This window comes from Peromyscus leucopus, chromosome 3 (assembly GCF_004664715.2).
Source record: "Peromyscus leucopus breed LL Stock chromosome 3, UCI_PerLeu_2.1, whole genome shotgun sequence".
NCBI lineage: Eukaryota > Metazoa > Chordata > Mammalia > Rodentia > Cricetidae > Peromyscus > Peromyscus leucopus.
The window spans coordinates 67,370,151-67,386,746 of NC_051065.1; the positions used below are offsets into that span (position 1 = coordinate 67,370,151).

Genomic DNA, 16,596 nt, shown 5'->3' on the forward strand with positions numbered 1-16,596 from the left:
CACTCAAGATGACTGATTCTAGCTTCATCAATTTACCTGCAAATTCCATAATTAGCCCCCCCTTTTTTGCTTTTATATCTTGACCACAGTTTCCCCTCCCTCCTCTGACTTCATTTTTCTTTTTCTTTTTCTCTTTTTGGTTTTTTGAGACAGGGTTTCTCTGTGTAGCTTTGTACCTTTCCTGGAACTCACTCTGTAGCCCAGGTGGGCCTCGAACTCACAGAGATGTGCTTGCCTCTGCTTCCTGAGTGCTGGGATTAGAGATGTGCACCACCACTGTCCTGCTGATTTCATTTTTCTTAACAGTTGAATAATATTCCATTGCGTAAATGAACTAGTCTCATCCATTCATCAGCTGATGGACATCTAGGCTGTTACCAATTTCTGGCTATTATGAATAGAGCAGCAGGGAATATGGCTGAGCAAGTATCTCTGTGATAAGAAACAGAGTCTTTTGAGTATTTGCCTAAGAGTAGTATCCTTGGATCTTACAATAAATCTGTTTCATCCTTTTGAGGAACTTCCACACTTATTTCCATAGTGGCTTATACCAGTTTGCTCTTCCGTCAGCAGTGGAGAAGTGTTCCTCTTTCCCCACATCCTCACCAGCATTTGCTGTCATTTGTTTTATTAACTTTAGCTATTCTGACTGTGGTAAGATGGAATTTCAAAGTTGTTTTTTTTTTTTTTTTTTTTTTTTTTTTTTGCTTACAAACTGTATGGCCGTGGCAGGCTTCTTGCTAACTCTTCTTATAGCTTAAATTAATCCATTTCCATAAGTCTATACCTTGCCACGTGGCTGGTGGCTTGCTGGCATCTTCACATGCTGCTGGTCATGGCGGCGGCTGCAGTGTCTCTCCGCCTCAGCCTTCTGCTTCCCAGAATTCTCCTCTCTCCTTGTCCCACCTACTTCCTGCCTGGCCACTGGCCAACCAGTGTTTTATTTATTGACCAATCAGAGCAATTTGACATATAGACCGTCCCACAGCACTTCCCCTTTCTTTTTTTTTTTAAAAGGAAGGTTTTAACTTTTACACATCTCCAAAGTCAGCTTGGTATATTTGGGAATTTGGGCGTAGCTTCTCTTACTACTTCCTGCTGGAGGGGGGCGCTGTATCTTATGGGGACACAAAGAAAATTTTAGGATCATGGAGTAGTCCGTGACTTGAAACGATTCTGGATGTTGGATCATCTGGGCCATGGTGTCATCGGAGACCTTTCAGGTGGTCTTGGCTGGTCAAACCTGATGTATCTTAATCTGGAACAAATCCATAGCCTCTGGCTTTCTGTAGAAACAAAAGCAGAGCCTCCTTTCCAAAGCAACATATCCTTACATCCACATTTTGAAGTCAAGGTACCTTTAAAATATACATTTTGGCATAACTCAACAGCTTTTGTAATCAAATGTTTTTCTTCAGTTACAAATATCAAAGAGAACATAATCCAGATTCTCTGTGTGGTAGCCATCTTTATGTGGCTTATGTTTTATATTACCTTGAGCCTATTGCTTTAAACTGCAGCCTTCTTAGCACTGTGGCTGCTGGCTCCGCCCACTTCAGCTTCCCAACATGGCGGTGGTACGTTTTCCGCCAGCTCTGGGAGCCATCAACTCTCAGAAATAGTGGGTCTATGCTTCTTATCAAAGCAGCGTGTAGCCCAGAAACCTCTTTTTGTTTTCTACTAGCAAAGGCTAAATCCACCATGCAGCTTAATGTGCCACTTGCAGAGGCCTCATTCCCGCCATACTGCAGACCGAGCTCACACGCTAGGAACCCGCCAGTAGCTCAAACCGGCAGCTGCTGCTCATTTGAGAGAGACAATTAGGAAGCTGTTTTTAGCTCCATTTTAGAATCTTTTCTCAGGTTTTAGGTGGAAACTCTTGCCCTCTCGTTGGGCGCCATTTGTAGCTAGAGTTTCCCTGCCTTGCCCACAGTCAGGACAAATCTTTGTCACCTGCCAGTCCCACAGCCACTCAGACCCAACCAAGTAAACACAGAGACTTATATTGCTTACAAACTGTATGGCCATGGCAGGCTTCTTGCTAACTCTTCTTATAGCTTAAATTAATCCATTTCCATAAGTCTATACCTTGCCACGTTTAATTTGTATTTCCCTTATGTCTAAGGACATTGAACATTTTGTTTAAGTATTTCTCAGCCATTTCATTTTCTGCGAACTGTTAAGTTCTATATCCCATTTCTAATTGGGTTATTTGTTTTATTGATATTCAGTGTTACTTTTTTATATGTTTTAGATACAAATTTCTATCAGATTATAATTGGTAAATATATTTTCCCATTTTTTTTTTAGGTAAAGCTTTGTTAGAAGGTGTCCCTTAGTGTACAGTTTTTTTAAAAGCTAGATGAAGTTTTATTCATTAATTCTTGGCCTTTATTCCCGAAGTCTTGGTCCTGTTCAGAAAGTCTTTTCCTGTACCAATGAGCTCAGTCTATTCTCTACTTTATTCTGGCAGATTCATAGGTTGGTCCATAGGTTGAATTTTATAGAAGGTGATAAATGTGGTTCTATTTTCATTCTTCTACATGCAACTGTGTGGTTTGATCAGCACACTATCTTTCCTTCATTGTGTATTTTTGGCTTCTTTGTCAAAAATCAGATGTCTGCAGCCGTGTATACTTATGTCTTTGTCTTCAATTCTATTCTATTCATCAATGTGTCTGTTTTTGTGCCAATAATATGCGTTTTTTTATTACTATAGCTCTCTCATACTAAGGGATAGTGCTACCTCCTGCAGTTTTTTTATTATACAGATTGTTTTTTTTTTGTGTGTGTGTGTTTGTGTGTGTGTGTGTGTTTCCATATGAAGCTGAAAACTGTCTCTTTAAGATCTGTGAAGAATTGTCTTGGAATTTTGATGGGGATTGCATTGAATCTGTATATTGCTTTTGGTAGGATGGCCATTTTACTATACTAATCTTACTAATCCATGAGTGTGGGAGATCTTTCCATCTTCTGATACCTTCTTCAGTTTCTTTCTCCAGTGTTTTAAAGTTTTTATCATAAAAGTCTTTCATTTGTTTGAATAGAGTGAGCCCAAGATGTTTTAAATTATCTGAGGCTTTTGCAAACGGTGTTATTTCCTGATTTCTTTTTCAGTCTGTTTGTCATTTGTATATAGGAGGGCTACTGGTTTTTGTGAGTTAATTTTGTACCTAGCCACTTTGCTGAAAGTTTTTATCAGTTGTAAGTGTTTCCTGGTGGAATTTTTAGGGTGGCTTGTATATACTATCATATTATCTGTAAATAAAGATATTTTGAGTTCTTCCTTTCTCTTTTGTACCTCCTTGATCTCCTTCAGTTGTCTTAATCCTCTAGCTAAGACTTAAAGTGCTATATTGAATAAGTATGGAGATAGTGGATGACTTTGTCTTGTTCCTGATTTTAGTGGAATTGCTTTAGTTTCTTTCCATTTAAGTTGATGTTGGTCATGGGCTTGCTGCAAACTGCCTTATTATGTTGAGGTATGTCTCTTTTATCCCTAATCTCCAGAACTTTTTATCATGAAGGGCTGTTGGATTTTGTCAAAAGCCTTTTCTGCATCTAATGAAATGATCGTATGACTTTTTTCTTTCTGTTTTGTTTATATAGTGGATTACTTTTATTGATTTATATATGTTGAACTATTTCTGCATCTGTGGGATGAAGCCTTACATGATCATGGTGAAATAACTTTTTTTATGTGTTCTTTCATTCAGTTTGCAAGGATTTTGTTGAGTATTTTTGTATCTATGTTCATAAGGGAAATTGCTCTGTAACTCTTTCTTTGTTGTGTCTTCATGTGGTTTAGGCATGAGGGTAACTGTGGCCTCATAAAAATGGGTTGGGCAGTGTTCCTTCTGTTTCTATTTTGTGGAATAATTTTAGGAGTATTGGCATTAACTCTTTGAAAGTCTGGTCTATGCTAAAATCATCTGGCCTTGGGAATTTTTTGGTTAGGAGACTTTTAATGACTGCTTCTATTTCCCTAGGGATATAAGTCTGTTTCAGTTGCTTATCTGATCTTGATTAGTAGGTGGTACATATTGAGAAAATTATCTATTGTTTTTCATTTTCCAATTTGGTGAAGTATAGATTTCTAAAGTATGTTCTTTTGATTCTCTGGATTTTCTTGGTGTCTGTTGTTATGTCCCCCCTTTTATTTCTGGTTTTGTTAATTTGGATATTTTCTCTCTGCTTTTTAGTTATATTTATACTATTTTTAAGAGTAGAGATTCAACATTATGGTATTCTGATTCTTGCATCCTAGCACAGTGCTTAAATCCTAACATTTGGTCAGTTATGTCAGCAAATGGATATTTCTGTCTTTAGGACTTATCAACTTCTTTAGAAGAAGTGTATGGAAAGGCCAAAGAAGGAACTGACTCTGAAGAAATACTTAGAAAGTTTTATGACTGGCAGTGTAGCAAAAGAGAAGAATTCGCCAGTATTAGGAGTGAGACAGAGGCTTCTCTGCAGCATCTTGTGGCGTGGTTCCAGAGCAGTCAGAAGGTAAGCCGAGCTCCCAATTAGGATTGTTTGTGGAAGGAAATGAGGTTGTGTGTTTGTTCTCATTCTGTCTTTTTGTCGTTCTATAGCTGACATTTTCTACTTGTAGCTCTCAGAGTTAAGACTGAGCAGTCAGGATTTTTCACCACTTTGGACTTAAACTGTTTTATTATATTAAAAATCATGTTGATATGGTTTCTGTTTTTCTCTTTTCATTTGAATTGATCATTTGTCTTAACCACCAGTTTTCTTTTTTTTTTTTTTTTTTTTTTTTTTTTTTTTTTTGTCTTTTCGAGACAGGGTTTCTCTGTGTAGCTTTGCGCCTTTCCTGGAACTCACTTGGTAGCCCAGGCTGGCCTCGAACTCACAGAGATCCGCCTGGCTCTGCCTCCCGAGTGCTGGGATTAAAGGCGTGCGCCACCACGCCCGGCTAACCACCAGTTTTCTTTAAGCATACTATGCTTAGGTTTTTTATCTTTGTTATGTAAGTTTTACATTTGTTCTTTTCCTTGAATTTTATTTTTTCTATTTCATCCATGGTATAGCCTCATGCTTTACTTCAGGTATATAGGTACAAAGAATGCTAAGTAAATTAATTGAGATGCACTATGGTTTTATTTTTGCAAATAAGGTTTTTGATCTATCTTTGGGTGAATCACTAACTTCAGAAGACATGATTGACAATATTGATGAAATTTTAGAGAAGACTGAGTCATGTGTTTGCAAAGAACTGGAGATATCTCTCATTGTGAGTAATGATGTTGCTGTTGTTTCCTTTGAGACAGCAGTTTCATTTGCTAGCTGGATTGTGTTAAAAAATAGTATGATTTCTCTTGTTAGATAGAATTAAGACTGACCTTCCCTTTCCTCTTTATAGGCCTGCTTGAATAAGTTATACTGTCAAGGTCCAATCCATTAAAATTCAGTGTCTTGATTCTTCCACAGGATACTTTTTTCATTTGAATAGGACATTTCACACTAAGAAAGACTAATGTTTAATTCTAGGAGACCTCTCACTACTTTACATGGATTGTCTTTCTGATTTCTGAGTATAACATACCTAGTGTGTTTAATAAAATACTCATTAAATATTGTGAAAATGAAGTAAAATCTGGGCAAACTCTGGACAGACATACACTAGGACCCTCTTATTTTACCCAGTCTGTAATTGCCATGTCAGTAAGCATAGGTGTTGTAATCTAGACCTTTCAGCTTTGTGTACTAGGATACTTACCCAGTTTTTCAGCCTGCTTTCCAGTCTCAGTGGTAATGCTTTCCATTTTCTTTCTTTTTTGAAATTGTATTGATAATGCATTAAAATAAGTTAGGATTTACTATAGTTCTTTATTATTAAATAGATTTTGTTGGCTTTATAAGACTTGATTTTAGAAGTTGTTGGTGAGAGATAGTTTCTAAAAGTAACTTACAGTGTTGAGTTTGTTGTTAAAGTTTGTTCTTTTACTTTAGAATATTGCTTGCCCTGATATCCTTTCAGACAGCTTCAGAAATAATTTATAGCATAATTAGGATAGTATTTTGCCTATGAGCATCTTTGATGCCAGTATTCTGTCTAGAAAAAGATTTGAGAAATAATTTGAAATGGATATAGCAGTTTCCAAAGACATTTTCATTTTGAAGTCTATCCATTGTTATGAAAGGTTTTAACCATATTCTTTCATCTAGGAGCAAGGTGTTGTAGACAAGGAGATTATTTTAAGTACCTACAGTCAAGTGCTGCAGAAGATCCATTCTGAGGAAAGGTTCATTGCCACCCTACTGTCCAAGTACAAGGACAGTGTTGAGGTTGGATTTTGCTTTTTCTTATTGGTCTTAGGAATTGTTACTTTGTATTTTTTATTTGTTGAATTTTTCTCAAGTAGTTTAATATTCAGTGTGTTTATTAGTACTTCTAGAAAAATGGTATAGCCATTATTGCTTGGTGTATAATTGACTTCACTATGAAATATGAATGGTGATTTTTGTTGATAATATGTATTTCAGTGAGTCTTGGAATGATTGAATTTCTTATGAATATAAAGATACCTTTGTCATCATTTTCTGTGCAGCAGATTTACTGTAGGAAATTTGTTATATATAGAAAGTTATGAAGTAAAAACATTGTTTTTAATACTATCAGTGTAAGAGATAGTTACACAGTATTCCCTGTGAATAGGCATATTCATCCACTATAATACACATGTGCTTTGCATCTCATTGTCTTGTGAGCATTTTTGAAGGCATTTTCATAATTTTCTAGTGTGTTATGAACATTTTCCCATATGATCAATGATTCTTTACTGTCCTTTTGAATGATTTTCATTATTGCATAAATATATAATGTTATTTAACCTTATCATATGTTGGATGTTGAAGTTACTTTTTTTTTTACCATAGAAGTAATACTTTACATATCTTTGAAACATAACTTTATGTATCTTTTCAGATTCCTATAATTTATAATTTTTAAGTTAAAAGGAATGAACATTATTGAAACTTGATACATATTGTCAAACCACTTTTGAGAAGGATCATTTCAGCTTAGACCCTTAGCAAAAATTTGTTTGTAATCATGTTGGCACTGTGTGTCTAATTTAATGTCTCTGTTGAATTGAAGAGTTTGCGTTGGTACTTTGAGCACTGAACCTGAGATTCTTCTAAACAGAAATGTGAACAATTAGGAAATCAGTTGGTAGCATTGCCTTGTGGAAAGTTATGGAATTTTCTTAATATTTACTCTGAACCCAGGTACTTGCAAAATAATGATGTTCAGTGACTGTTGTCTTCTGTGTTTGAAAATATGGTAATTCTTTCTCTCATATAGTTTAAAAATCAGATCATTGACTGCTTAAATAAGAGCCCCAGTGTGGATTACTTGCTGTCCATTAAGAAGACTTTGAAAGGCTTAAAAGCTCAACTGAGATGGAAATTGGTTGAGAAGAGTAATTTGGAAGAAGTAAGGAAAAATTTGCTTGTAGCTAACATGTTTTTGTTTCTCGTTTTGGTTGAACTCTTTCATAAAGCTATATATAAATACTCTCTAAAACCAGAGAACTGTTGTATTCATATTTTTTGTTACATACATTTATCTTTTAAAAAATTTACTTACTTTCATTACATTATTTAGTGTATGTGTATGTATATATGAATGTGCCTATACCACTGTCAGAAAAAAAAACTTTTAAGAGTTAGGTCTTTCTACCATGTGGGTCTCAAGAACTGAACTTGGCTCACAGGCCCCAGTACTTAATCTTTTTATCTGTGTATATGGACATAAATTTGAAATGACATTCATACTGAAAACATGTGTCCCATGTAATTAAGTATTTAAAAAATTAAATGTTTTACATTGCTGCCTTGATTTTTAGTAACAAAAGTTGTAGAATAAATTTTAAAACTCCTTCTTCCCCTATGAATAGTTAATAATGCTTGTTATACAAACCTGTACATTTAGGTAGTAGAATATTCTCCCATGGTTGGGTTTCTTTTCTCTTTCTTTCTTTCTTTCTTTCTTTCTTTCTTTCTTTCTTTCTTTCTTTCTTTCTTTCTTTCTTTCTTTCTTTCTTTCTCTTTCTCTCCCTCCCTCCCTCCCTCCCTCCCTCCCTCCTTCCCTCCCTCTCTCCATCTCTTTTTTTGGTGTGTGCACACATGTGTATGTGTGTTCACATGCACATGATGGTCAGAGGACAACCTTGGGTGTTATTCCTCAGGCACTGTCCACCTTTATTTTTGTGTTTTTGGAGAGAGTATGTTACTGGCTTGGAGCAGTTAGGCTGAGCTCCAAGGACTCCCTGTTTCTGCCTCCCTAGAATAGGAATTAAAGGTTCACACTGTAAGCTTTTTTTTTCCTGGACATTAAATTTAGGTCCTTTACTTACAAGGCAAGCATGTTACTGACTGAGCCGTCTTCCTATTTCCAAAGGTCAAATTTTGTGACAAAGTATTTTTAAAGATCATACTCTCTTTTGTAAACTTAATTTAACACTGATTATAATATTTCTTGCAAGTTTTAAAAATTGTTTTCACATGCTAATAGAACTGGAAGGATTAGGATTTTCTAATTTTGACTACACTTTCTTAGGCTTGAAACTTTGTGAATAAACTAATAATTCTCTGAACTTTCTTGAGGATTTGATTTATGTACAGAAGAGATCTAAAGTATGTCTTCATCCAACGTGATTCTCTCTCTTCTTCTTAACATGAAATGGGAAGCAAAATGGGAGCTGTTTTAGAACTAATTTCAGTTTAAGAGGTTTCTAATTTTATTGTATTCTAGGCTGTGGAGAAGGTAGTCTTTTTCAGTCTTTTCAACTTCTGGAGAAATGTATCTGACGAGATTGGGCACGTTCATTGTAGTAGGACTGTAGACATTGTAGATGCAGCTTTTTAATGTAGTCATACCTTTTAAGGCACCTTATTTACTAGAACTCCATTTAAGTCATAATGGAGTATTTCTGAATCATAGCTTCTCTTATAGTAGATAATTTAGATATTCACTCATCTTTTTGTTGTATGTGCTTTTAAAAACCTGATTTCAAGTAAACATTTCACAGACTTCAATTCAATTGCTGTTCTTAATGTTTATTTTAAGATTAAAGTTAGGGGCTGAAGAGATGGCTCAGTGGTTAAGAGCATTGGCTGCTCTTCCAGAGGTCCGAGGTTCAATTCCCAGCGCCCACATGGCTGCTCACAACTGTCTGTAATTCCAGTTCCAGGGGATCTGACATCTTCACACCCATACCCATAAAATAAAGTTAAAAAAAAAGTTCTTAAAAAAAGATTGAAGTTAGTTGTTTTTACATTCATGAAAATGTATAGGAACTTAAAACAAATGCAGTACATTTTTATATTTAAATACCTTTTTTTTAGTTTTGGGGAAAAGTTAGTGTTAGAATAAACTGATTTATTTAATGTTAGAAGACCTGCTGTGTAGTGGGTATACTACTAGGTCCTGAAGGATGCATGAGAACCACACAGAATGGTTTACTACGGAAACCACACTAGTTTTTAGAGGAAGACTTGTTTTCATCTAGTGCAGTAAGCCTGTTGACCACTCTTTCTCTCCAATAAAGTCTGATGACCACGATGGAACGGAAATTGAGAAAATAAAGCAAGAAATAACTCAGTTGCGCAATAGTGTCTTTCAGGAGATTTATCATGAGAGGGAGGAATATGTAAGTATTTGACTCTCTGAAATTTTAAATTAGATTTTACTCAGGAATTTGAATTTAAAAACACAGACTTAATATAATCATATACTAGAGGTATCATTGGCACAGTAATGTTTACATGAATTTGCAAATTAATAAAATATGACAACATTCATGACAGTTATGCCAATATGGAAATTTCAGATTATTATAAAGAAGAAAAAAAATCACAATGTTCTCAATGGTAAAAGTAGTAAGTTAAATTCAACTTCTTTATAGTTTTTTTTCCTGCTTGTTTTTAGAATTGAGCTTGATTACACACAGTTCTGCATAGTTTTTTTTGTTTGTTTATTTAAGGCATAAAGATTGTCACAGATTAACACAAACACCCTTTTGCTTACCAAGCAATAAAAACATGAATGGAGCAGCTTGATCCACCTGAGGGATGTAGCCAGAAAGTAGTTGTACCTTTGTTTTCACTCTACTCCTAAATTCTGTGGCCATAGAAAAATCAGCCAGTCTACTGTTTTTCACAATGGAAAGACAGTTTCATTTTGTGTCTGAGAGATATTAAGGAAGAGTTAGTTTAAGGGACAGTTTAAAGCAAAAATATTATGCAAATAATAGATATTTTAAGTGTCAAACTTATTTACTAAATTTATGTAACTATAGTATACCTTTGAATCTTTGAATAAAAATAAGGCTTCTAGGATTGACTTTTATGATTTTCTTCCTAAGTTAAATTATTATTTTAAAACGTTACTATGTTCTTAATAAGTTGAGAAATGACAGTTTATTATTACAATATTTTTATTTTACTTTGAATATGAAGTGACTCATGTTTTGCTTCATAGTTCTTGAAGTAGAAGTAGAAATTAAGGATTATGTATCTTATTAGATATAAGAAACAGATGGTAATATATTTCCTGAAGAGCAACATGCTACAATTGAATACATATTGATCTACAATAAAAATACTCTTTAACTAGGAGAAGCTGAATAGCTTGACACAGAAATGGTTCCCTGAACTGCCTCTGCTGTACCCTGAAATCGGATTACTTAAATACATGGTAAGCTTTGTTTCCTCTGAAAGTTGCCACCATGCAGAGACTGTAAAAACAGTGATGTTCAGATCATATCCATGTCACATCTGTAGTATCTTTTTTATGAAAATACTCCAGATAAATATTTAAAAGGATTATTAGAACCTTTTCTTAGGACTATCTTAAACCAAGTAGTTTAGAGTAGAGATATTGATGTGAGTTTGGTTTTCTTGGCAAGCAGGACTCCAAGGGTAGTGGTGTTTACAACTAATTGATCACAACCAGCTACTATATAGTTGGATTAGTCTTTCACCCTTATACCCAGGTCGGACAACTGATATGCACATCAGGACTTCCACCAGAGTTTCCTCTGGCTTTGCCCTGCCCAGGCATAGTTCACCATCTTTCAGGTCCTAACACATGCACTATGGCGAGATGGGCTGGTAGTGCACCATTGGCAGACTGGAGAGGCCTCAGGATCCCACCTTGGGTCCCCAGGTGGGCCCTTCACCTTCATTTTACCACTGTGGCTTTCAGACTCAAAGAGGAATTGGGAAATTGACTCTCTGGGGAGAGTCTTTATACCCCAGTGTTTTAGATTGCCTGGTGGCAATAGAGAGCTAGGTGAAACACCATTGTTTTCTGGGTTTTAGAATTGCTTTCCAGACCCCTTAGGTTCCACAGTCCACATGTACAAGTTCCTAACATAAAGTGGCAGAATAGAACTGGAGAGATGGCTCTTAGGTGGTGGCTCGCAACCATCTATAATGAGATCTGGTGCCCTCTTCTGTTGTACAGGCATATATGCAGTCAGAACACGGTATACATAATAAAATCTTAAAAAAAAAAAACAGTGGCGGAATATTTGAATATGTGTTTTTTGTTTTTGAGAAGGGGTCTTGTGACACAGTCTGGGATAACCTTGAACTTGTCATTCTCCTTCAACTCTGGTGTGAGGTCTAGGATTACATGTTTGAGTGACCATATCCTGCTTTCCCAGTATACTTTTAAATCATATCTAGAATACTTGTAATACCTAGTAAAATATAAGTGTTACATAATAATCAGTATACAATGTTTAGGGAAATGCATAACAAAAATATGCTTTTTTGGGCACAGATATTTTATTTTGAATATTTCTGCTTAACGATTGAATACAAGGAAGCAGAATCCACAGATACAGAAGCCAATTGTGTTTAGTTATTGAGATTGTCATTAATGCATAGCCAGGGATTTAATTCAGTAGGTATAGTGCTTACTTGGCATGCATAAACCATTCTTTCAGTTTTCCAGCAGTGCATAACATACATGTAATGGCATACATCTGCAGTCTCAGTACTTTGGAGGTGGAGGCAGGAGGATCAGAGTTCAAGGCCAGCCTGGGCTACATGAGACTCAGTCTCAAAAAAAAGTGTTAGTAAGTTATGATAATAGCTAAAACATAATCTATAAAGAAATGTTTGTATAAATATGTGAATTTATTTTCATAAATATATAAGATTAAATTTCTGTGAATCACAGTTGGTAGTGTAGTTTCGTGGGTTCCATTCCCTGTGCCACAAAAATAAAAAAAAGTTCTTCAAATAATTATTATAAAGTCTTCTCATACTGTATTTAAAAATGCTGTGTGAATTGGGTATCACAACTTACTATTATAGTTTCCTATAATAGGAACCTGAGGCATGAGGATTGCTTTCAGTTTGAGGCCAGCCTGACTTGGGTACTGAGTTCCAGGATAGCCTGGGATACCAAGTGAGAGCCTGTCTTAAAAACCCAAACACGAGCTGGCCGGTGGTGTCGACACTAATCCTAGCACTAGAGAGGCAGAGTCAGGTGGATCTTTGTGAGTTTGAGGCCAGCCTGATCTACAGAGCTTGTTCCAGGACAGCCAAGGCTACACAGAGAAATCCTGTCTCAAAAAACCCGAAAAAACAAATCCCAGAGAAAACAATAACAACAACCCCCCAAACACCAAGGCATGGTAAAACCAAAACTGTAAAAAAAAAAAAAAAAAAAAAAAAAAAAGTTTATTCCTCCTTGAAGCTAGTAGCTCTAGCTTTAGAGACTGTCTTGTGTCTGGTGACTGAGTGTGTGTATAGCTATATGAAGTTGAAATTATTTTATTTATTGTAGAAGAGTATAAGACATTCAGATCATGGTTTGTGGATGTCTCCCAATGACTTTACTATGTTTAAGATGATTTTGAGGTATAATCCTAGAAATCCTTTGTAAACTGATTACGTATTGCTGAAATTTATTAACAACACAAGACCTAGAAAGCAATCCTAAAACCTTGCCTCCTAAAACTACACTGCAATAAAACTTGGTCATTGTTTGGGTCTTGTTTAGGCATCTATATTGTTGAGAGTTCATGGGAAGGTCAGCTACTGTCATATGTAGACTAAGCCATATTGCATCAAACTTCCTGGTCCTCTGGGCTCTTAGGAAATTTCTGCCCCACTTTCCGTGTTGTTCCCTGAGCCTCAGGTGTATGAAATGTGTTGTAGATGTATCTACTAGAGCTGGGCACCCCATGGTCAGTGGCTCTTTGCATTTGACCAGTTGTGGTGCCTGTAATGGTCTTCATCTGCTGCACAAAGAAGACCCGTTAATGAAGGACGAGAGTTACACTTATTCTTTGGTGGGTTTAAGGATAAGTACTAAGAATACAGTTACAAATTAGAATGGTTTGGAAAGTGGCAGTAGTAGTTTCATCATAATGTGGCTAGAGGAAATCTCACAAGGCCCCTCCCTAGATAAAAAGCTACAGGTAATTAAAGGCTGGTAAGTTAGGGAAAATTAGTCTTCCCTAGGGATAAGCCCCTTAATTTGTTATTCACTATCAACTGCTCAGCACTAAGAACATATATATGTGAGCAACACTAAATGAACTCAGCAGGTTGTATTTGTGTGTGTGTGTAACAAAAATTAATGAGGCCATGGATTTGAGAGTGGGGAGATATGGGAAGGCTTGGAGGGAGGGGGCATGCTGTAAATATAGTACACATTTATGAAATTAAAAAATAAAAAAATCAAGCTCTGTGGTGGTGGTACATGCCTTTAATCCCAGCACTGGGAGGCAGGGGCAGGCAGATCTCCGAATTCAAGGCCAGCCTGGTCTGCAGAGCAAGTTCCAGAACAGCCAGGTCTACACAGAGAAACCCTGTCTCAAAAATCAAAGAAAGGAAGGAAGGAAACAAATCTACTAAAGAAAACAAAATCTAGTTTTAATATAAAAATATAAAAAAAGGTAGAATTAAAATTTTTGAAAATCATTTTCATATTTAGGAACACTAAGTAGGAATAGAGGTGTCAGGATTACTTTGCAACAGTCATAATTTTTAGATTTTTTCATTAGTGTTCTCTAACCACTTTGACTTCTTCATTTTATTTTTTAGGGCATATATGAGGTTTTTCAAGTAAGTATTGGAGTTTCTTGCAAGCATATCTTCTTATTAACCTCAGTCACTTCTACAGTCTGTTGTAAATTCACAGCAGTGACTGTCTGGTAATTGCAAAGTAGGCAGGAGAAAGTCAAGAGCGAGGGATTAAAAAGAATCCAAACTTTAAACATTTTTGTTGTATTTTTCAGTTAGGTTGATGATCTTCATTGCATTTTATAGTATGCCCCTAATCATGTTGGTGATTTGAAAGCCCTAAGGAATTTTTTGACTGTCTAAACATAGTAAAAATTTGTGCCTAGAATTCTGGTGGTCTTCTTACTATGAGCTTAGAGCGAGACCTTCTTGACACTGAACCCATGAAGGAACTTAGCAGCAAGCGTCCTCTGGTGTGCTCTGAGGTTAACGGGCAGCCGGTTCTCTTAAAGGTAATTTTCAGTTCTGATTTATGGAAGCTTCAGAAGTAAAAAGAAAGTGATGTTATTTTTCAGGGAATAAAACAAACCCACTCTTTCTAAAATATGTAAGTTGACTGGCATGGTGATTGTGTTTGAGCTAATTTTGACTTTAAAGTTTCTCTCATTTTCCTAAAGAGTACTGCCTGTACTAGGGTTACTTGACTTTCTTTCTTGGGTACACTTACTACATTTTGTTCAATAGCCTTTAAAAATTCTTGTTTTTCTAGATGTTTCTTGAAAGCTTAGCTATGTTGCCAACACAAGCTTGTACTCCTTAATTTCTTTGAAATTTTTAAAAATTTCATTTTATGTGTTTTGTCTGCATATGTATCTTTGTTCCATATGCATGTCTGGTACCTGTGGAGGTTAGAAGAGAGCACTGGATCCCATGGAACTGGAGTTCATACAGTTGTGAGACGCCATGTGGGTGCTGGGAGCCAAACTCCTATCTTTCACAAGAGCACCAAGTGCTCTTAACCACTAATCATCTCTCTAGCCCCTTAATTTCTTCTTATGAGCTGAAACTGAATGAACTTGAGAGGTTAGTTAAGTTGGCCTTAGTTGCCACATATTTGGGAATATATTCAATGCAGATGAAGTACTTAAAATAGAAAAATAAATGTAATTTAACTTACAATAACTTATATTTAAGTTGGAACAATAAATTAGAATGGAATTTTTAAAGTTGAAATTACCAATACCTTTGTTGTTGTTCAGGGCTATTCTGTGGATGTTGACACAGAAGGCAGGGTGATTCAGAGAGCAGCCTCCTATCATAGAGCTTGTGGAGATGCTAAGGAAGAGTCTGGATTACTGCCATTGATATTCCTGTTTCTGTGTAAGGTAAAGTTCCCAAGCTAATCTATTGTAGAAATTATTTATTGCAAGTAAGTTTTAAAGTAGTAATTTTTTCTTCTTAATATAAAACAACAGTTACCTTATAGAATCACTGTGCAATACAAATATATTGGTGAATTTTTCACTTTGAGTTACATTTTCTATTTTGCTTCTTAGTCTGATCCTGTTGCCTACCTGATGGTCCCATACTATCCTAAGGCAAACCTGAGCTCAATTCAAGCCAGTATGCCTTTAACTTCAGAAGTAAGTAAAAATCATTTTCAGGGATGTATTACACGAGAAGCTAACATCTAATATGTAAACACCCAATACTACATGCTGTCCTGTACAAATATTTGGTCTGTGTTATTCTGTTTTATTGTTGCATCAGCTCTGTGCATATGAGAAAACAAGGCTGAGAAGGATTAAGTGACTTGCACAGAACCTTTTCATCCAATAGAACTGAAACTTGAAATTAGGTCTTTCTGGTTCCAGAGCCCAGACTTACACCATTAAACTATGCTGTATGTAACTGCCTGTGATAATAGTTGATATTTTTTTTTTTTTTTGGTTTTTCGAGACAGGGTTTCTCTGTGTAGCTTTGCGCCTTTCCTGGAGCTCACTTGGTAGCCCAGGCTGGCCTCGAACTCACAGAGATCCGCCTGGCTCTGCCTCCCAAGTGCTGGGATAAAGGTGTGCGCCACCAACGCCCGGCCTAATAGTCGATATTTTAAGTGGTAGTTTTAGCTTTTATCATTATAAATTTAGAATTAGTAATAAAAGAGGTTCTGATTCTTCCCAGTTAGTAACATTATTTTATTCTTATCTAGTTGCTTTACGTGGTGGTTATTTAAGTTGCCTTAGAGAGGGGTGTGTGTGTGTGTGTGTGCGCACGCGCGTGTTCGCGTGCGTGCTTATGTGCCTGCACATGTGCAAAGAGCACTTATGATGTTACCAGTTACATAGAATATTACTTAACTTTCTATTGCTGTCATAGAATACCATGACTAAGGCAATTCATAAAAGAAAGCATTTAATTGGACTTAAAATTCCAGAGAGTACATGATGACAGAGTAAGGCGTGGTGTTGGGAACAGTTTGAGAGCTCCTATCTTCAAAGGAAGGGAGGAGTCAGAGAGCACACTGGGGAATGACTTCTGAAACCTGCAAGTCTGCCCAGGGTGACACACCTCTTCCAATAAGGT

General features: G+C 36.1%; 1 protein-coding gene across 1 annotated transcript in view; it reads left to right on the forward strand.

Moving 5' to 3' along the window:
- The window catches only part of Stk31 (serine/threonine kinase 31), a 78,227-nt gene that overhangs the window by 38,537 nt on the left and 23,094 nt on the right, over positions 1-16,596 (forward strand). The window contains 9 exon segments of the mRNA XM_028864228.2: positions 4,330-4,509; positions 5,138-5,254; positions 6,190-6,309; positions 7,328-7,459; positions 9,576-9,677; positions 10,643-10,723; positions 14,400-14,525; positions 15,273-15,398; positions 15,570-15,656. Of these exon segments, the coding sequence (XP_028720061.2) occupies positions 4,330-4,509; positions 5,138-5,254; positions 6,190-6,309; positions 7,328-7,459; positions 9,576-9,677; positions 10,643-10,723; positions 14,400-14,525; positions 15,273-15,398; positions 15,570-15,656 (1,071 nt within the window).